At 39.7% G+C, this 22,500-nt stretch overlaps 2 protein-coding genes across 9 annotated transcripts in view; one reads left to right on the forward strand and one right to left on the reverse strand.

Annotated features, from left to right (window-relative positions):
• LOC149107150 (uncharacterized) overlaps positions 1-17,956 on the forward strand; it is a 114,907-nt gene extending 96,951 nt beyond the window's left edge. For both annotated transcript variants that reach the window (XM_089296524.1, XM_089296523.1), the window contains one exon: positions 12,760-17,956. In XM_089296524.1, coding sequence (XP_089152650.1) covers positions 12,760-17,930 — 5,171 coding nt within the window. In that variant the 3' untranslated portion in view covers positions 17,931-17,956. The remainder of the gene's footprint in view (positions 1-12,759) is intronic.
• A 3,320-nt stretch (positions 17,957-21,276) lies between these two features.
• Positions 21,277-22,500, reverse strand: part of LOC149107152 (dual specificity tyrosine-phosphorylation-regulated kinase 2-like) — a 112,524-nt gene continuing 111,300 nt past the window's right edge. For all 7 annotated transcript variants that reach the window (XM_089296531.1, XM_089296532.1, XM_089296529.1 and 4 more), the window contains 2 exons: positions 22,369-22,437; positions 21,277-21,371 (listed from right to left, as the gene is read on the reverse strand). In XM_089296531.1, the coding sequence (XP_089152657.1) occupies positions 21,354-21,371; positions 22,369-22,437 (87 nt within the window). In that variant the 3' untranslated portion in view covers positions 21,277-21,353. The remainder of the gene's footprint in view (positions 21,372-22,368; positions 22,438-22,500) is intronic.

Raw genomic sequence — 22,500 nt, forward strand, 5'->3', positions numbered from 1 at the left:
GCTTAAGTCCAACTTTCTAAATCAAAACTAATTTCATCACAGTTTAGAGTGACCCTTGGCCTGATGAAATCAAGAATAAAAGTTTTGGCATCTGCTATTTTTTGGTAACAAAAGCCGTTCAAACAACATGACAAGAGGCTAGTTTTAACAAAGAGACAAGGGCGAAATCTAAAAATATTAGATATTATAGAATCAGTTTATCAAAGTTATTTCTATGTTAATGTCATTAACAAAGTCTTTGAATATTATTTTGGGCAGTGGAAGCTCAATGAATGCAAAACTCTTTGCAATATCCCTTAACCCTCGGACGTACAAGGCAGGGGGTGGGGTGGATGCCATCCCCCCAAGAAGGTATTTTCAAAATTTTGAAAAGACGATTTACTCTAAGGGGCTGAAACGTTCATTAGCTGTTCATTCATCCTTCGCGGATATTTTGATATGTCAATTGTGTGTCCATCATTTTTTTATGTTTCCATAGCAACCACTAGTTTCATGTAGGTTTGGCAAAAAATCAACTTTTTTGACATAATTCTGTATTTTTTCCAGTTTTCTTCATCAAATTCCAGAAATTCACCAATTTGTACATTTCATAAGCATTCCGGCTTGATCTTGTATCAATTTCCATTATTTCTTGACTTTTTAAGAAAAAAGTAAAATCCAAGATGGCGGATCCACGATGGCGGGTCAAATGACGTCATTTGACATTACGACATCACAGCCATTGAATATGGTATCATTTTGTAGAACAAGCTCAGGGCTATCTAATCAATGTAAGTTTAGTACGCTGTGCATTAACAGAACAAAAACCAGAGGGGGTTTCTTCCATTTCCCCCTTATACGACGGTGGGGGTACGAGTTAGCTTGTACGTCCAAGGGTTAAATAACAATGCAAAACACCTAAATTCTATTCGTAAAATCTAAATATGGGAATGAACAGCCATGATGTTTGAATTCTAAAAAATTAACTAGTTAGATGAGAGTTTTTCTCGGTATATCTTGCTTTTAAGATTACTCTTGAAACCCTGCTCAATCATCACAGGTCAAATACTTGATCTTGCAATTGATTATTGTCAACTCTTACGTTACACTCAGCATACAAACTCATCAATCCTGAGAATTATTCTTCGCTGAAATTATTGTTTGCCCTCATTCCGAGTTCAAAAACCCCTTGAAATTTTCATTTTTCTGCATCAGGCATGCAAGTAAATCTTGGTAAACACGTACAGTTTGTATATAATACTTCAACTGTGAGATTGAGCTTTAGCTAGCTTTTATGAAAATGCGTTTTTCTTCTGAAAGTTCCTATACTGAATTTACCGCAGATAAAGGTTATACCTCAAAGATGTTAGCACAACACATTGTAAATGATTGCATGTCTGCGAGTAAGAAGATGTCTGAAAAAATGGCAATTCTGAGGAAAAATTGAGCCTCGAGAAGATCTAGTAGCTGAAATTATCTGAAACCTAGCGTCCAGGCGAGCACACATGACAACATACACGGCACCAGTGTCTTAGGTTTAACAAGGTTTGGGCCAGTTGAACTTTTTTAATTTTTCTAGGCACTCAACAAGCTTGAGTGGCTCTTGGCTATCGTTTTCTTTTCTGCTCAGTAACCTCCTGAGTATATTCATAGCTCCATGGCGCTGTGAAATAAGTGATTTGTTTTTTCTGGTCACAAGACTATGTTACATATTCTATATGGTGGATGGTAAAGTAGCTGGCAAGTAGTACTGTCTTCGTACTGCAAGCCTGGTCAAGATCTCTTCTGCTTCATCTTGAGACGGATTCAGATACGCCTGGTGTATGGCTAGTCGGCCACTTCTGTACATTACAAACAACATGCTGAAGTACTGGGCTATTTGGTCTGCAGCAAGCTACTCTTCTTTGCTGGACATTTTCCTGCCACTACTGTCTTGCACAGTCTCATCTTACCGCACTCATTCACTACACTTTCGTCCTGTCCCCTCACCTTCCAAGAATGTTCTTTTCGGGTTCCTCTTCGTAATGTTTTCAGACCCATCCTTTTGAGATTTCTCACGTGGATCATGATCACTAAAGGACGTTTGGGATTTCAACCCATTTTATCTTGATGCTGTCTATGCCGTTTCCCTCTCTAACTTCATTACGTGTTTGCCCGCATCCAAGTGTCTCTGCAGAATGCAAAAGACTGCTATGCTTCTATGAATCTCTCTTCAGAGTAGGAAGAATACACTCTTCTAGCTTTAACAACTTGGGACTCTTCTTCAATAGATTGCAAGGTCTTAGACAGGAGTACCCAACGACACTTTAACTGGAAATTTAGGATGTGACTTCCCAAGCACTGATTCTGTGCTCCCACGTCAATTACCATTAATAATTAACTTTCCTGGGAAAAAAATATCCGCTCTTCACTGCTAGCAAGATCGACTTTATTTCATAAAACTCCCAGCCAGACATGATGAAAATTTTGAATACCGAGCTAGAAAAATGGCAATTAGCCAAGTAGCCAGCCAGCAGTAAAGAGTAACATTTGAAATGCCAGCAAGGCAATTATAGGCGAAAAAAAATGTTCTGGCCAACGTTTTGACCTAGATTAAAAACAAACGCATTGTTTAGGACCTTTATTGAACAGCCTATTGTCTGTTGACTATTATTAGAGATAAATTAGCAATATGTGGTTATTTTTGCCGCTATGAGCAAAATCTACACTTTGATTATCTTATCCCTTAACAACAATACAACTTACCATTTATGTCTTAAGCGGTCGGACAAGGTGTCTCCCAGCACGTTGTTTTCCGATACTTCAGATGCCTTCCAGGTTCAGCATACGTGTGACAGTTTGGCACTGGCACTTTACGTTCTGACATCTAAAATGATTCACGCTAATGTTTAAAATAAGACCCCTCTAATCCTTGTAGACATTCAGATCAAACTTGCTTTCACCAAAGAAATGTTTGTTGCAAAATTACTTTTATATAATGCTGTAAGGGAAATGAACAAAAAATAATATTGAAGTCCTTTACTAATACATATCGGCCTTACTTCTACATTGCTAGCCCAATAATGATTGTAATTTCAACAACAGCAGCACACTTTATACGTTTACCCCGATTTAGTAGTTTAAAATTATTTCTAATGATTTTTTTGAAAAATAAAGGGTTATGCCAGCTCCCTAAAACAACTAAAGGGAGCTGGTTTAGTATTGATTAGTAACACCATGTTTACCTCAAAAGTATTGAAAAACGTCTTTTTCTTTTTCTTTGGACAACTGTCTTCTCTGAGCTTCCCACTCTGGAATTGCGAGATAAAAGTGTATAAACCACATTAGAATCTTTATCATAAAATGAATAAAAAAAAATCTTGACAATACATACCTTGAATGTTGGTGATGCATCTCAGTCCATGTCACTGATTCATGCCTTGCCCAAGACTGCAAAGCACTGTCAACACAACTTTCACAAAATTAATTTAACTTGAAAGCTAAACAACCAAAGACACTCATATTCCTAGAGGTAGTTTACCGTAAAAATTTCATAAATACCCATTGAAGGGATGTTAAAGGCCGTTCACCGTAAAAGTTTCACACAGTTAAGTGCAAAGTTTCGCAGCAAAGACCCCGGCATTGTTGTGATGTTATAGGCCGTTCACCGTAAAAGTTTCACACAGTTAAGTGCAAAGTTTCGCAGCAAAGACCCCGGCATTGTTGGGATGTTATAGGCCGTTCACCGTAAAAGTTTCACACAGTTAAGTGCAAAGTTTCGCAGCGAAGACCCCGGCATTGTTGGGATGTTATAGGCCGTTCACCGTAAAAGTTTCACACAGTTAAGTGCAAAGTTTCGCAGCAAAGACCCCGGCATTGTTAGGATGTTATAGGCCGTTCACCGTAAAAGTTTCACACAGTTAAGTGCAAAGTTTCGCAGCAAAGACCCCGGTTTGGTTGGGATGTTACAGGCCGTTCACCGTAAAAGTTTCACACAGTTAAGTGCAAAGTTTCGCAGCAAATTAATACTAATTTATATAGCGCATATTTACATATTCTGATCAATAGCGCTTTACATATTTAAGACAAAATTAAAAATTACATTACCATGAAAATAAAATAAAGTTATAAATTATAAAAATACTTCTTAAAAAGATAAGTTTTGAGTCGAGATTTAAAACTGTTAAGTGATGTTGCTTGACGAAGCTCCACAGGTAGGCCATTCCAGAGTTTTGGAGCTACTACTGAAAATGATCTAGCTCCCAATGTTGACAGCATCTTTCCCTTGGGATGGTCCAATAAGGTCTTACCAGTAGACCTAAGATTATATAATGAATTCGATTTTATACTAATTAGATCGCTAAGATAAGTTGGCGCTAGGCCATAAATACATTTAAAAGTCAAAAGTAAAATCTTATAATCAATACGCAAAGAAACCGGCAGCCAGTGCAGCTCGTAAAGCGCTGGTGTAATGTGAGAAAACTTTCCGATGTCAAGAATAAGTCTTGCTGCTGCATTTTGTATACGCTGTAATTTAGCGATCTGCGCCTTTGGTAAGCCAAACAATAAACCATTACAATAGTCAAGAGGCTGGTTATAAAAGCGTGAACCAAAGTAATTAAAGAGTCCCTCGATAGGTATTTCTTAATACGTCTCAAATTATGCAAATGATAAAATGCCGCATTACAAGCCTTGTTTATATGATCAGTCATGCTTAAGTTGCTGTCAAACCACGATCCAAGGTTTCTGACACATGGGCGTGGACAGATACGATTATTGCCCACGGTAATGGAACACGAATCTAGTTTATCAAGCTGCTGTCGTGTGCCGACCAACAAAAACTCGGTTTTGTCATCATTGATCATCAACCGATCTTGAATCATCTATTTCCTCGCCGCGTCAATGCACTTTTCCATAGCTTGTATAGCATCAGCTTGAGCAGTGCTACCAAGTGGTTTGAAACTCAGATACAGCTGCGTATCATCCGCGAAATAATGAGCATCAGGTAGATAATCTTCCACGATCTTAAACAGCTTGGACACGTATATTATGAATAACAGAGGCCCTAAGCATGAGCCTTGAGGTACTCCGCAGTTCAAGTCAAAAGGACGAGAAAGAACCCCATGTACAGAAACGCGCTGACTTCTATCAGACAAGTACGATCTAAACCAATTCAGAGCAGTACCACGTATGCCAACCTCGTCAGATAGCCTCTCTAAAAGTGCAAAGTTTCGCAGCAAAGACCCCGGTTTGGTTGGGATGTTACAGGCCGTTCACCGTAAAAGTTTCACACAGTTAAGTGCAAAGTTTCGCAGCAAAGACCCCGGCATTGTTGGGATGTTATAGGCCGTTCACCGTAACTGAAGTATTGCTATTAACAGCATCATTACGTCTAGAGACTCGTTAACAAAATGTATCAATCAGATCAATCTAATGTCATAAATATACACTGGACGATCAGCATAAAAGATCACAAACTTAATCTCGTGGTTTCATCAACAAATTTGCTCATCTTTTCTTGGGTAGCAGTCCATGACATCAGGTAACGTTTGCAGCATCTTTAGCTGTGCTTCTTATAGTTCACGCAATTAATTTTACACCTGAAAAATGATATGTTTTAGAAAATGTAACATACTGCACAATCTCTCTTATACCGGCGTCCTCCCCGCTCCACACACACACACACATGCATCCAAATACGCATACAGCCACGGACACATAATAATATACAAAGCTGGTGATACTATCGGGCCCCTCAATGTAAAATCTAGATCAAGAACTATGTTCACAAAAATAGCTCATTCATGAGAGTATTCAATGAAATGTCTTAGATTTTAACTGATGTTAAATTGCTGAAAATTACATTCCCTGGGGCAAGTCAAAGAAGCAAGGATTTAACTGTTTAAGAAAGCAATAATTGTGGAATAATTTTTTACCGCTCATTTCGTCATCAAACTATAACCCAGAAGCGTGAATTCAGTGAATGGTGTGAACTGGTGCCACATCCCTCCCCTATTTTTTCGTGTGCCATGTTTCGCGCTTTGCCATTAAGCTACATGAACTGAACCGCGCGATAATCGTTCCACCACAAAATCACTGTCTGTGCCATCATAAAAAGAGGGACAATGAGGCGAAATGTCTCCAATTCCGGTAGCAACGCAGGCATGCAAAATAACTTGTTCTCTGACAGAAACTGAATGTGCGAAAAACACGCGCGTTAACAAATGGGAAAGCATAAGAAATTAAATTACACATTACTGTCCTGGCGCTATCGGCACCGAAAGAACGAAATCTGGAATGATATGATTGCCTACTTTTAAATGCCAAAGTACAGTACAATTAGCATGGAACTAGATCAATCAGGTGTGCTGGTCAACAGCTCTTTCAGGGCAAATTTTCGGCGATACCAAAAGGCAGCAATAGGTAACCAGCCTTCAGTTATACAAAGAACATGATCGGACTTCAGTAAAGAAAGCGATGGAAACAATACTTTCTTACACCGGGAAAAAATGATCATTTCAATATCTCGTCAGTTTGTCCAAGACGCGGCAAATGTGTTTCAATAGCTCATGTTTTAACGTTCGACGCGTTAAAAAGCGGTCATCGTCGACTGCAGCACCGGGATGGGATTTTACTGGTCGTTAAAATTACAGAATTGAAATTACACTTGGAAGTAGGATCACTGTGGATGAATGGACTCACAATTTCCAAAACCCTTCCAAGTTCTGAGACATATTAGGCCTTTTCTTGCTTTCACTGTCTTCACTGAAGCTGCACTTTCCGTTGGGTTTGAAATACAATACAGTGGCGAATACAGTTTGAAAAACTGCGCCGGCTTTTCCCGCACACATTGCTTAATATTATCAATATTAAATACATAGGCTGATTCAACTAGTTCAACTCCAAAGTAGTTCTTACCTGAACCTTTGAATTTATCAGTGGAGTCTTCAGAGTTCTCTGGCAGCCAAACCCTCAAACAACTGGTCGGCAAAATCTGACCGCGCTTGAAACCGACCGTTGGACACAAAATTATACGGGAACTGTGTTTTAGTTCCAAAATATTACGAGGTTACCGGAGTCTCACCGGGCCCCAGTCAAAAATGTGAAAAGACTGCACGAACGAAGAAACGCCATTACTAGATAACCAGTTGTATCACGGTAGAACATGAAAGCAGAACAGACGATGATTTTCCGCGACCGGATCAACGGTGGTTTAAAAACATACAACTGAACGTGGGAAAAAGGAGCGTCAAGGGAAAAGAAAGCGATCTAATTTTACGCTATAAATGACAGCAGAACAGACTTCTATTGTTTGCTGGTAAATAAAACTTTAATAAACAACTAACATTATATTGTAAGCATGTTTTCAAACAAAAGGTCAAGCAGTCAGAGAGTGTCAAGTGATACACTTCAGTCAGTGATTGCATCCGGAATGTAATTTCCAGCTGTAAAATTTGTAAAACCACAATGTAAGCTATTTGAACACCAAAAAAATTTTCCAGCTAGCTAGCTCTCGATAAGCTAAATTCTCAGCAAGATTCTGTTTATTGCTAAGATTCCCAGCCAGCTCAACTTTAGTCTGCAGAGCGGATATTTTGCGGAGCGGATCCGACGGGTACTCCAGCTTAGACCAAAGTCAATAGAGGGGAATGGTTATGAAGCCCGGCAAACAACAAAGGAGCAAACAAAGATGCCAAGATTTGTGTTGGAAGGTCCACGACCGTGCAAAATCTTTTTTTGCACTCATGCACTATGCATGAATTACGTAACCAAAACGTTTCTATTGGTCAGTTACTCGGTCAGTAGTATACAACAATTGTGTTTTGTGCATGGTCAAGGCCAAAAAAGAGAACAAAAACATACATCAAAGAACTTTGTTGAGTTTCATATTAATCCCGTTCTATTAACTATGCCTAGACTGAGGTTGTTGGATCTGACACTTGTCAAACCCCTGGCTGTAAAAGTAGCAGTCTCTCTCGCAGTACATTTGAGGGCTGCTCTATGTATAGGTCTGTAGGCCCTTGAGGTCTTTCAAATCCATTCCTCCTGTGCAGGTGTGAAACGTTTACCAGGGCCCATATCATAAGCCTTCTACACTTTCAAACCTCCGGACTTGAAGCTAAAAAATTTTAGAGACAGGATTCCGAACATTGTGTGCTTCAAGGTCTGGCCTGACTCTTGAGTCTTAACAATATTATTGATGCCTGACACCCCTTAACCCGCCATAGGATATCACTAGCACTTTTAATGTCGTGGCCTTCATTTATGTTACAACGCACATGGCTCTGCATTGGGGCAATTTCTCTGTCACAGAGATCCTTTCCAGCCTGTGGATCACTGAAATCATATCTGACGATCTTAATGCCTGTGCACTCTCTAAGGCTGGGAGGTGAGCGGATGAGATGAGAACAAAGGTAACATCCGGTATTGTCGAGCTTTTCTCTCAAAAAAAGTTACAATTGAGCAAAACATCGAAGCCATTCTTATCATAAATAGAGATTGAAATTCCCTACGCAGCGGGAATAAATAATAAATAATAACAACAATAAATATAAATAAATATAATAAATAATAACAATAACAACAACAAACTATTAATTATCACTTAGTGATATTATATGCTGCTGATCAAGGTCTTTGGTTCTTGTTCCCATGCTTTCAAAATTATATGCACAATGTTTATCTTTATACTAATCAAGATTTACTTGCCTGCCTGATGCAGCAAAGTAAAAAAATCATAGATGTTTTTTGACTCGATTCGCATGAAATGGATATTCATTGGGTGAGCTCAAGAGTTAATATATGAGGGCAAACAATAGTGTCAGCAAAGAATACCTCTCAGGATTGATGAGTTTGTATGCCTAGTGTAAAGCAAGAGTTGACAATAATCAATTGCAACATCAAGCATGTGACCCGCCCATGATGCCCGAGCAGGGTTTCAAGGGTAATCTAAAAAGTGACGTTTGCCTAGAAAAAGTCTCATCTAACTAGTCAAGTTTTTAGAATGTAAACATCACGGCCCTTTATTCCCATATTTAAATTCTACAAATAGAATTTAGGTGTTTTGCACTGTTATTTTAACCCTCGGATGTTCAAGCTAACTAGTACCCCCACCGTGGTATAAGAGGGAAATGGATGGAACCCTCTTGGGTTTGCGCTCTGTTTAGGTACAGCGAAATAAATTTACATTGATTAGATAGCCCTGAGCTTGTTCTACAAAGTGATACCATATTTGTTGGTTGTGACGTCATATGATGCCAAATGACGCCATTTGACCCACCATCGTGGATCCGCCATCTTGGATTTTACTTTTTTCTTAAAAAGTCAAGAAATAATGGAAATTGATACAAAATCAAGCCAGAATGCTTATGAAATGTACAAATTAGTGAATTTCTGGAATTCGATGAAGAAAACTGGAAAAAATACAGAATTATGTCAAAAAAGTTGATTTTTGGCCAAGCCTACATAAAACTAGTGGTTGCTATGGAAACATAAAAAATGATGGACACACAATTGACATATCAAAATATCCGCGAAGGATGAATGAACAGCTAATGAAAGTTTCAGCCCCTTAGAGTAGATCGTCTCTTCAAAATTTTGAAAATACCTTCTTGGGGGGATGGCATCCACCCCACCCCCCGCCTTGTACGTCCGAGGGTTAGGGATATTGCAAAGAGTTTTGCATTCATTGAGCTTCCACTACCCAAAATAATATTCAAAGACTTTGTTAATGACATTAACATAGAAATAACTTTGATAAACTGATTCTATAATATCTAATATTTTTAGATTTCGCCCTTGTCTCTTTGTTAAAACTAGCCTCTTGTCATGTTGTTTGAACGGCTTTTGTTACCAAAAAATAGCAGATGACAAAAAATTTTATTCTTGATTTCATCAGGCCAAGGGTCACTCTAAACTGTGATGAAATTAGTTTTGATTTAGAAAGTTGGACTTAAGCAATATTTGAGTCAGAATTTCAGCTAATTTGCCTTATAGCTAAATGTTGTGCGACATGGGTAGGAAATGACATTCCTTGATTGACACCTGTCACTTCATATGACTTGAAATTCCTGGTGTGAACTAAGATAGGTCCAATCTTTATTTTTGTGAAATACCAATAAAATGCAATGAATTCTGTAAGCAGGAGCGGTGTTTAAATTTGATGCTTATTTTAGTGACATTTTGGGGATTTTGGGCAAAAAACCAGGGGGGGGGGGGTGGTCTAACTCCTAAGGGAAAAAACACAAAGCCGGCCCACTTTGTCTTTTAGAGTTGTTGGGTAATACCTTTAATCTGGCAGAGTTTCATCCAAAAAGGAGAGATGGCATGTATCACCCCTGCCTGGTCCTCTGGTAAACTCGGTCTTAATCTTTTGCTGATTTTGCTGACTTTCACAAATAGTGTGCTAAACCCTAAAGAAAAATTAATATTTATTTTTTTATTTTTAAAAGTTTGGTTTGGGATATATTTATCAGGGCCTATTAATCTTTTTAGTTATAAGTTGAAGCAATAAGTTTCAATTACTCGCAAATTAGCAAATACATTTACAATACAGCAGCATCTCATTTACCATATCGTAACTACTAGTACGATAAAACTAAATAATTGGAAGCCCCAGTCACATGAGCACACTTTGTGATTCTCTGTAATAGCACCCTATTCTCTAAAATACCTCATATTTTCACCTTCTACTATCGATCACTGACCTTTGGAGTTGAAAATCTTAGTAGTGTCTTTCATTTTTTTTTCATGATAATTCAGTTGTATCATAATTAAAAGTACAACTTGTAAGCCACACATGTACGCATTGCGGACCGATTTTTTCCAAACGTAGATTACTCAGCTTTGCCTTAGTCTTCTGGTCATGACTTTTAGGGCTGACTTTAGCCATGTGCGAGTCAATTCTGTCGATAACTTTGTTGTATTGCTTTTGTACAAACAAAATCCATCCAACTTCCATTAATGCTTCATGTCTACTCAGGAACTCCAAGTACTTATCATTTGCTGCTTTACAATTGCTTAATGATGTCTCTAACGCTTGCTGAACTTTACGAAGAGCCGGAATCGCGTCTTCGCCAGCGTCGTGTGAATCCGGCAAATGAACCGCCTCATCAACTAGTGTTTTGAAGACTGCCTCAGTCGTGTTTCGCTTTACAAATGCTTGATCGATCATCCCCCTAGTTTTACTGAAATCTAATTTAGTCGGCTCTTGACGATCGATTTCTTGTTTTACGGCCATCTCCTTCGCCAATTTTGCATTTGCATATCGAATGTACTGCTCCACTGCCTCGCTAAACGATAGTTATAACTCCAATATCCACTCTTCGTTCGCTTCACTTCGCTGTCTTCCAGAAGTATCGTGTACGTATCATGTTTGGATTCTACGTTCCTCCAAGCTACGGTTAGCTCATTGTAATTTCGTTTGACGATCTCTACTGAATTATCGTCATCGACTGATTTCCTGAGTTCGTTGAGTTTTCTTTTAAAACGGCCTTTCGCGGCGCGTCTCTGACTCTTGGCGTCTTCAGCCATCCGTCACTGTCATCGGGTTTGAATGTTTCGCTCGCTGTACAATTCACCGTTATCAAAGTATCAGTTGACGCTTTAGTCATAACAATTTAATTCCATTCGTCGGTAATTACTTCGAAACCTAGAAATATGTGCAAAGGCATGAACAAACATGAAACTAAACGAAAGAAACGTAACCAGTTCGATGCATGATGGCTAACACTTACCCCGGTGGCTCAATAGAGTTACAGCAAAACGAAACTACATTTAAAAATCTACGGTAACCGTTACAAGAACGCTGATTGCGAAAAAACGGCGATGACTCTGCCATTATAACTTGCTCGCCTATTTTTTTTAAGTCAAGGAACGGGAGGTAGAGATGCGAACGTCAAATTCTCCCTACTGGTCTATATTTATTTCTAACAGTACGAAGTGAGACAATTTGTTTCAGTGACAAAAAAAAAAGCGTTGATGTCGATTTCTTTTTTCATCCCACCTGCACGCTTAATTCAGTTTGCGTTGTTGACCTTGTGTAAAATACACGTGTGACATGCATGGCAATCCCGGTGGAATCAACAACTCATGTCACTGGGAAAATTCCCGCACACTTTGTCACGAAACGTCGAACTTTTACGTCACTCGCGTGACCATTGTTTTGGAAAGATTCCCCTGTTTCACTATCCGAGCTTTTCATCAAGAAACAAAGTAGTTCTGAGCACTTTACCTCGCAGGCCCAGTTCGCAGCTCTCTAACCTTCTTGATTCATAAATATCATAATCGCTGCATACCCAATTTCAAGTCAAGTAAGCGACGGACCATGTTGTTATTGTTAAGAAGGGAGGGAAGGGCAGTACCTCGTTCATTGACGGTGTCCTTATTATTGGAATCGTCAACAAACGCGAACGAAGAAAGATGAAGAAAATTGTCCCAACGAACAAAACTGAGGGGAAACAGATACCTAAGGGAAAACCTTCCTGACGTTAAGGTGAAACAAAATGGCCAGGAAAGTTATCAAACTCACCCAAACCCTGTTCAAAACTTAAATTAAAAAAAAGAGCAAACCGTCAGATCATCCGTCTTCAGTTCGAAGTCAAATTAGTCCTGCAAGTTGTGTACCGTATGCATGACTTAGTTTCATCACGCACATTGAGACATGTCACACAATTCCTTCAATGTCTGCGTAGGAGCGTTTATCGTTACAATACGCACCTATAAGTAAATAAATGGAAAAAGTAGAAAAGAACAACTTGACGTTAAAGCCACCATTAAAACCTGGGTGTATTTTCACTGCAGGATCTTCGACGATGGAGTACACTTTAGAGCAACTGAACTATTTTCGCATTTGTTACATCGCCTTTAATTTGGTTGCGAAAGGACTGCGACAAGTCTTCAAGCAAGAATGGGATTTCCTATTCAAAACAACACCTGGAGAATGGAAAGACACGCCAAAAAATGGTTTAGACTTTTATAATAAGGAGTCTAGAAAAAGCCGCTCCAAGAATGCACGATATCTGGCGACTATACAAAACGGTAACACGGCAGAGTGGGACTGCAGCTGTTTGTTTTTCGTGATCCTGTTCTCAGATAGCATTGGCACAACGCTGAGTGCAGCCATCAAGAAAGAAGTCGATGATCTTCGCCTAGTCCGAAATGACATTGCCCATATCAGCGAGGCGAAACTCACTGATGCTGAATTCAGGGGTTATGTCGGAAGAGTGTTGCTGGCGTTCAACTCTTTGAGTCTTCCGATCAGTGATATAGAGGCGGTTGAAAACCAGACGAGCTTTCCCACGGCAGAAGTAAACAACTTGATGGCACAGGCTGCTAATCTTCAATCGGAATTAGAAGAAGTCAAATGTGATTTACAAGTGGCACAGGACACGATACAGGAGAAGGAAGAGCAGGTTGAATGTCTTACGCAAGAAATTAATTCTAAAGTTGAATCTTTTTGTAATCTCACTTTCAAGCCATCTCACCAAATCATCAGCCGTTCAAATGACGTCATAAGGATCATGGCAAAAATGCAAGAGCTTGACGATGGAAGTAATGGAGCGGTCAGTACCATTTATTTATCAGGAAATCCTGGATGTGGCAAAACTCAACTTGCGCGTCAAATTGGAGAAGAGTTCTTTACAAAAGGATCAGGAGAAAGTGAAGGCTTAATGTTCGTTGTAACCCTGAATGCTGAAACCCTTGAAACGCTAGCTGACTCGTACCTCACTCAGGCTAAACAGTTGGGAATTACTGAATACGCCCTCACCAACCTGGCTACCGCGGAAGAAGCCAACCTCAAGGAAAGAATTCAGCAACTCCGGTCTTTAATTTTCCCGCAGTTTAAACAGTTCTCAAAATGGTTAATAATAGCAGACAACGTTGTTAACCTGTCCTTGGTTTATGAGTACCTACCTCGAACTGCCAGTGAAGAGTGGGGTCACGGTCGGGTGCTGATTACAACTCAAGATAGCAGTGCGATTCCTACAAATGCTCCTCATACTTACCATGAGTCACTCAGTGAAGGAATGCAGCCTGAGGACGCAGTGGAGGTATTGAAACAATTATCGGAAATGTCCAATAACGAGAAAGTTGAAACGGTTGCTGAGGAACTAGACTATCAGCCGCTTTCCTTAGCAGCCGCTGCATGTTACGTGCAATTTGTGAGTCGTTCTTCAACCTATGACTGGTCAAACTTCTTGACAACACTTGCGGATGTCGAACGTGAAGTAACAGAAGAACGTCTTACTCAAGTGAATCTTGCGTATCCGAAAAAGATGACTGAAGTTATTCAATTGGCAATAGATACAACTTTGAAAAGCGACGAAGTTCTTCGCCAGACATTTCTCTTTCTCTCGCTATGTGATTCGGAACCTGTCCCAATTCAAGCAGCTGTTAACTTTGTCAATAATAGCACCTCGCGACAGACTGACGAGTTAATCAAAGCAAAGATTTTAAATTCTTCCTTAATTCTGTGTTTATACAGTGAAGGTGAGGCACCTAGCTATTTAAGAGTGCATAACGTTGTTCATCAAGTACTCAGCAAAATGTCACTGATGGAGGTTACAGAGAAGCATGAGTGTTTATCTGTAGCAGTTCAGGTTTTTTACTCCCTTATTAAGTCGGAGAAGAATCGTTTACATGAAAGTGGGGACGTCTGCGTAATGCTGCGTCGAATTACAACTCATTGCAAAGTGTTGTATGAAATTCTTACAAGCACTTTTCCTGCTGAAGTTGTTTGGGTGAAGGAGTTAGCACCCTTCATTTCTTCCGACATTGTTGCTTCGTGGCTTTGCTCAACTGCTACTGTGTTTCAGAGCCTTAGTAATTTATCCAATGCAATTCTATTTTCAACGTCAGCCTGTGATTTTGTTCAATATCTAAGTAACACACGAGAGGGCGACATAGTCAAAGCAAATGTTTTTAGTGTGCACGGGTTAACATTATCAATGACATGCCAGTATAAATCATCAATATTATACCATGAAGAGGCTACCAAGATTTATACTGCAAGTTGTGTATGGAAGGTACCAGAAAGCTATAGCAACTTGGGAGATGTTTATCGAGCTCTTGGACAGTACAATGAAGCAAAAGAATACCTCGAGAAGGCACTGATCATCTCGAAAAAGATTTTCGGCGAGGAACATGCCGATGTCGCATTAAGTTATAACAACTTGGGAACTGTTTATAAGAATCTTGGACAGTACAATGAAGCAAAAGAATACCTCGAGAAGGCACTGATCATGAAGAAAAAGATTTTCGGCGAGGAGCATGCCTATGTCGCATCAAGTTATAACAGCTTGGGAACTGTTTATCAGAATCTTGGACAGTACAATGAAGGAAAAGAATACCTCGAGAAGGCACTGATCATCAGGAAAAAGATTTTCGGCGAGGAGCATGCCGATGTCGCATCAAGTTATAACAACTTGGGAAATGTTTATAAGAATCTTGGACAGTACAATGAAGCAAAAGAATACCTCGAGAAGGCACTGATCATCTTGAAAAAGATTTTCGGCGAGGAGCATGCCTATGTCGCATCAAGTTATAACAACTTGGGAAATGTTTATAAGAATCTTGGACAGTACAATGAAGCAAAAGAATACCTCGAGAAGGCACTGATCATCTTGAAAAAGATTTTCGGCGAGGAACATGCCGATGTCGCATCAATTTATAACAACTTGGGAAATGTTTATCAGAATCTTGGACAGTACAATGAAGCAAAAGAATACGTCGAGAAGGCACTGATCATGTCGAAAAAGATTTTCGGCGAGGAGCATGCCTATGTCGCATCAAGTTATGAAAGCTTGGGAACTGTTTATGAGAAACTTGGACAGTACAATGAAGCAAAAGAATACCTCGAGAAGGCACTGATCATCTCGAAAAGGATTTTCGGCGAGGAGCATGCCTATGTCGCATCAAGTTATAACAGCTTGGGAAATGTTTATCAGAATCTTGGACAGTACAATGAAGCAAAAGAATACCTCGAGAAGGCACTGATCATGTCGAAAAGGATTTTCGGCGAGGAGCATGCCTATGTCGCATCAAGTTATTACAACTTGGGAACTGTTTATCAGAATCTTGGACAGTACAATGAAGCAAAAGAATACCTCGAGAAGGCACTGATCATCTTGAAAAAGATTTTCGGCGAGGAGCATGCCTATGTCGCATCAAGTTATAACAGCTTGGGAACTGTTTATCAGAATCTTGGACAGTACAATGAAGCAAAAGAATACGTCAAGAAGGCACTGATCATCTCGAAAAAGATTTTCGGCGAGGAGCATGCCTATGTCGCATCAAGTTATAACAACTTGGGAAATGTTTATCAGAATCTTGGACAGTACAATGAAGCAAAAGAAAACCACGAGAAGGCACTGATCATGAAGAAAAAGATTTTCGGCGAAGAGCATGCCTATGTCGCATCAAGTTATAACAACTTGGGAAATGTTTATCAGAATCTTGGACAGTACAATGAAGCAAAAGAATACCTCGAGAAGGCACTGATCATGAAGAAAAAGATTTTCGGCGAGGAGCGTGCCTATGTCGCATCAAGTTATAACAGCTTGGGAACTGTTTATCGGAATCTTGGACAGTACAATGAAGCAAAAGAATACCTCGAGAAGGCACTGATCATCTCGAAAAGGATTTTAGGCGAGGAGCATGCCTATGTCGCATCAAGTTATAACAGCTTGGGAACTGTTTATCAGAATCTTGGACAGTACAATGAAGCAAAAGAATACCTCGAGAAGGCACTGATCATGTCGAAAAAGATTTTCGGCGAGGAGCATGCCTATGTCACATCAAGTTATTACAACTTGGGAACTGTTTCTCAGAATCTTGGACAGTACAATGAAGCAAAAGAATACCTCGAGAAGGCACTGATCATGAAGAAAAAGATTTTCGGCGAGGAACATGCCGATGTCGCATCAAGTTATAACAGCTTGGGAACTGTTTATCAGAATCTTGGACAGTACAATGAAGCAAAAGAATACCTCGAGAAGGCACTGATCATGTCGAAAAAGATTTTCGGCGAGGAACATGCCTATGTCGCATCAAGTTATAACAACTTGGGAAATGTTTATAAGAATCTTGGACAGTACAATGAAGGAAAAGAATACGTCGAGAAGGCACTGATCATCTCGAAAAAGATTTTCGGCGAGGAACATGCCGATGTCGCATCAAGTTATAAAAACTTGGGAAATGTTTATCAGAATCTTGGACAGTACAATGAAGCAAAAGAATACCTCGAGAAGGCACTGATCATCTTGAAAAAGATTTTCGGCGAGGAGCATGCCTATGTCGCATCAAGTTATAACAGCTTGGGAACTGTTTATCAGAATCTTGGACAGTACAATGAAGCAAAAGAATACGTCAAGAAGGCACTGATCATCTCGAAAAAGATTTTCGGCGAGGAGCATGCCTATGTCGCATCAAGTTATAACAGCTTGGGAACTGTTTATCAGAATCTTGGACAGTACAATGAAGCAAAAGAATACGTCAAGAAGGCACTGATCATCTCGAAAAAGATTTTCGGCGAGGAGCATGCCTATGTCGCATCAAGTTATAACAGCTTGGGAAATGTTTATCAGAATCTTGGACAGTACAACGAAGCAAAAGAATACCTCGAGAAGGCACTGATCATCAGGAAAAAGAGTTTCGGCGAGGAACATACCGATGTCGCATCAATTTATAACAACTTGGGAAATGTTTATCAGAATCTTGGACAGTACAATGAAGCAAAAGAATACCTCGAGAAAGCACTGATCATCAGGAAAAAGATTTTCGGCGAGGTACACGTTGCTGTAGCGAGAAGCTACAACAACTTGGCTAACGTTTATCAAGCTCTTAAACAGTGCAGTAAAGGAGACGAATGCCTTAAGAACGTCAGAGAGACCCTAAAACTGTGCAACCAAACAAGGAAGACAGAGAGTACATCCTTAGGTAGCAGCAAGTTGCCGCGACTTGAGAATTGTTGATAAATGCCTTAAACAGCATAACCAAACGGTGAGTAAGGATTGTTTTATATTGTATTCTAACAATTTGAGTGGGGATTGTGAGCAAACCCATATTTCCTACGGCCAAGTGTTAGACAGAGTGAGACCCGGGCAAAAAATTTTGAAGACCTTTTTGTTCTCTTGCTCGCACTTGGATTCCTTTTCATTCCTATTTTGTTTTTTTTTTTTTGGAACGTCCTGTTATCTGACACGACAAGGGACTACAGATGAAAACCCTAATTGCTGGTTTTCAGTGTCACGCAATTCAAAACAGATCAAAATAAAAATCAAAACCGGTCAATAGATAAAGTCCAGAATCTGGGAAATGAAAGAAGGTAAATATGCAAAGAATCTCGCCAAAATTCTGGTCACAGGAATTTTTCTTATTCGAGAAATGCGGAGAAATTTTTTACCCAAATTTATAGAGATTTGTATGGAGATGCCATGCTGGTGCCCATCCGTATGGGCACCAACATGGCGGCCGCAAACCAACAGAAACATCTGTCACTGAGTTTTGCTACAAAAGCGTGCATTTGTCCCTCGAGGAACTCTAAAACATTCACCCTTCCGAGGGTGAGGGGGAATGTACTCTCCAAAGCTTTATTTGGGAAGGCTCCGCCCCAAGGTCCAACCCCTTACCTTTTGTATACCGTTTTCACAGAAAAGGTAGCCCTATCATATACCTTTAATTGAAAAAAGGTATCCCTTTTACATACTCACTAAAGAACGCTGCATCCCTTTTATGAACCCTCTAAATGATGTTAATGAACAATATTACGGGAGAACATCAAGCATTACCACAAGAGATGTGAATCCAAAAAACATATTATTTGTTCACTTTACGTTGTGGCGGGAGTCGAGATGATAGATTTCCTATTTCTTCATTCCTACCCTTTGATATGCCTGAAGCGTGAAAAAGGTACCCCTTTGGGGCGGAGCCTCCTAGTATATAGCGAGAACACCCAACGGAACTCGACAACGGATATTCATATGAATTTGTACTTGTAACTAATAAGGACTGATTTTATTGATTTTCATTGCAGTGAGGTTTGATCTTAGCAAACCTTTTTTACCTTCAGAACAGCACCATTAAGTGTATTTGCCCTAGCTATTGACCTTATGAATTAACAACGGGCGTTAAGGAAAGAAAACAAACAAACTAAACAAACAAAATGTCGATACTCTTTCAGTATGATTCCCAGCTAGCTTAGTTAATTAGGGAGGCAAAGGAAACTACGACAGCAACTGCAACGACAACGTCACTAAACAAAGGCTTAAGGAGCAGAACTTTTGCTGTGCACGTTCCTTTAAATCTTTTTACAATACTGTTAGCCATGTTTTGCTAAACACCAATGTGAAATAACCAAGTTCTGCCTGTTTGGAGAACGTGAACCATGACGGCTAATTCTTCGTATTTCCCGTTTTGGAATTAACACTGCCGATACCTATTTAACTTGAACATGTTATTAGACCGATAGGTGAACTGAAGAGATCCAAGTAACCTCGAAATTCCAAGACAAAATCTCAATCTCGCTTCCAGAGCTTTTCCTTTAGAGATTGGGACTCTAGTAAAATCTAAATGTATTTGTTTTTCAAGACGTTGTCATCAGCGTCGCCGTCGTCGTTGCTTGAGCTCCCTAACAAGAGATTTGTTATAGGACTTTCTGTAGTTAGAAGTAATCATGTAAGACCAACATTGCATCTGCTAAAGCATTCAAACCATAATTGTTTAAGCTAGGCGGCTTATGTTCGTGCAGACCTTTTCAGCTGCCATAGTGGCACGAAGACGTCAGTGTGAGTCCCCGTTCACAATACGTTGGAAAAATTTGAAAACGCAGCTTTATTCCTTCGGGGAGGCCTACCGTCCACACCAATCCATCTCGAAAACGGAGCCTTTCGAAAACGCTCTTTAAACGGGAGGAATTTAAAAACACCGGGTTTTCGTTTCCGTGTGGAGGAAAAAAATTTTGAAAACGAAGCTTTACGAAAACGATGACGTCACGATAATCATGTGATTTCCCTGACCCAGGTTTTCTCAAAAACAATCCAACATGACCGGTGATAATTGCATTTGTAACTTCCTATGGAGTAGTGTGGACGGAAACATTTTGAAAACAGAGGTTTTTGAAAACGATAACGTCTTGAGCTTTTCTGCCGCACATGATTGTTGCCTATTCAAATTTCTCAGGCGTAGTGTGGACGGAAAACATTTGAGCCTTTTTCGGAGTGAACACTCTCTTTTCAAATTTCTCCAGCGTAGTGTGGACGGGTGCTGAGATGTTAGGAGACTGACAAGGAGCACAGAAAAAACAGGCAAAGTGCAATCATTTCTTGTAGGATTGTTTCCGTGGCAACCGTTATAAAGGTCAGATTAGCCAAATGACGGGTAATTGATTTCTTATTACAATGGTCAGTGATTTGGACTTTTGAAATAAGCAAAATAGTTGTTAGTAAAGTTTGACCGCATAATTAGCAGTGTGTGTAAGTTTAGCTGAAGTAACATACAAGGTTAATAAAGTAAAATGTATAGTGTAGTTCTCTGTCAATTCTTGGTATTGTACACCAGAGACCCTTTGCATAAATGGCGACTAAATTTGAAAATCAATACTTTGTACATCCTTAGCCTCCCACTCATGTTTCCAAAAAAAGGGATTTTTCACATGAATGTGAGGCTTAGGATGTATAAGTGTTGTTATTCAAATGTCAGCGCCATTAATGCAAAGGGTCCTTGCCCATGACCGCCGTGGATTTTTAAAGATCCTGAAAATGGACCGATGTTACGCAATATGAATAATTTTTCGTGTCTTGTATATAAACAGAGAACCACTTCCACACATCAAATTTATCGTGCCAAAGTAAACAAATAAGCGGGGTTTCACAAACATCGGTTGCAAAGACATGGAAGTCGGGTGATGGGACCCTAAGCTTGCCAATTTTTTGAAAGAAATGTATGCCAGGATTCGATGCTTGCCCCATGGCATACATTACTTTGTAAAAACTGGGAAGTTCCCATAGTTTCCAAGGACCCATATTTTCGGGACTTTGCAACGGGTCCTAATGAGCGGCGAGGTTCATTTTTTGTTTGAATGAAAAAAAAAAAAAAAAAATCAGAAAAGCGTGACGTATGTAAAAAGGTCCATTACACAGGATTGATCTTGACGAGTGCTCTTTCGACATTCCAGGAACCCTGTTCGGCAGAATTATTTTTTTGTTCACGAGTTTGTCACATTTAGCGTGATCCATATCATTCGCAAATGTAAAACAAACAAAAAACAAAAGCTCAACAAAACAATAACCTTTTTACACTCAGTGTAAATTTCAAGAATAATTATTAAAGATATCTTTCATTTTTATTCTTCACAAATAAAAACATATATATGTACAGTTTATGTCTTGTACAGCATGTTAGAGTAACATGACCTCCTGAAAAATAAAAAACAACAACAAGCTGATTAGAAACAATTCAAGTGTTAGGTCAGTGAACCAACTTCATGCAGGGCTTTTGAGATGCCAGTCTGGTGAAGAAAAGAAGCTTAGATCTCAGCTGACCTATAATTTTTACTCCAGTTTTGTAAGTCAAACCTTAGCGATTGAGGAGGGGTGGGACAAATCTCCCCATTCACCTCACACCTCGAATAGCCTTTTGGTTTTACAAGAGAACTGGCTGGCTTGCAACAGTGACTTGGATGTAGGAAAAAAAAACACTGAGAACTCTAGCTCAGAATAATGATCCAAATCTTATTTCTCCTTAAACAATCAATTAACAACTGCCTCGCAAAGTTTAAGTTGGGTGCTTGAGACATCCCCGAGTTTCCATAATCGGCAGCCAGCTGCTAGATGGAGACCGCTCCCACGGCTAGCTATGGCTGGCAAATCCTGGCAACCCAGCCATTAGCTCCCAAGCGGAAGGAAGAAAACCAGGCACCCATCACACTGATAAAACAGTGGAAAGACAGGGAGGGACAGGGGAGGGAATCAGCCTCTGAGAAGAGTCTCCACGCTCAAAAAAACGCTAATGCTCAAGAAAACGCTGACTAAACGCAAACCCACTATAACGCCCTTTAGTCCAAGAACACGTGCAATCCTGACGCATGCGCATACTGAAACACCGCTGACCGGGAAGGTAACACTTGTGTATTTAACTTGTGCATATTGTAATGAGTACAGGTGACGAGAATAAGCAAGATTATCAACAAAGGAATATCGTCTTGATGTGCTATCAAATTCTCAGAACTTCTTTAAAGGAAATGTATGCATGCGAGGAAGGAGAGTTAGAATTTTCGAGGTCAGATTGAACAGGTTTTTATATTTTTGGGTATTTAAATGCCAAATTTCAGCCTGTAGGTTGTTAAATTACTAGGTACTTAGCTGCGGGTTTTCACTGTATTTCTAGCTTTGGAGTGTAAAGAAAAACTCTTACATCATCTTGGCATTTCCCACGTGAGACTCCAGCTCTTTCCGAGTCCTGCTGTAATGGTCCTTGACACATCTAATGTTGTTAGTGAAATCAAGAGAAAACAAAATTAATCAAACTAAGGTTTCTGGTTACCAA

Source organism: Orbicella faveolata, unplaced genomic scaffold (genome assembly GCF_042242905.1).
Source record: "Orbicella faveolata isolate gen_17 unplaced genomic scaffold, um_ofav_v1 contig_27, whole genome shotgun sequence".
Lineage (NCBI taxonomy): Eukaryota > Metazoa > Cnidaria > Anthozoa > Scleractinia > Merulinidae > Orbicella > Orbicella faveolata.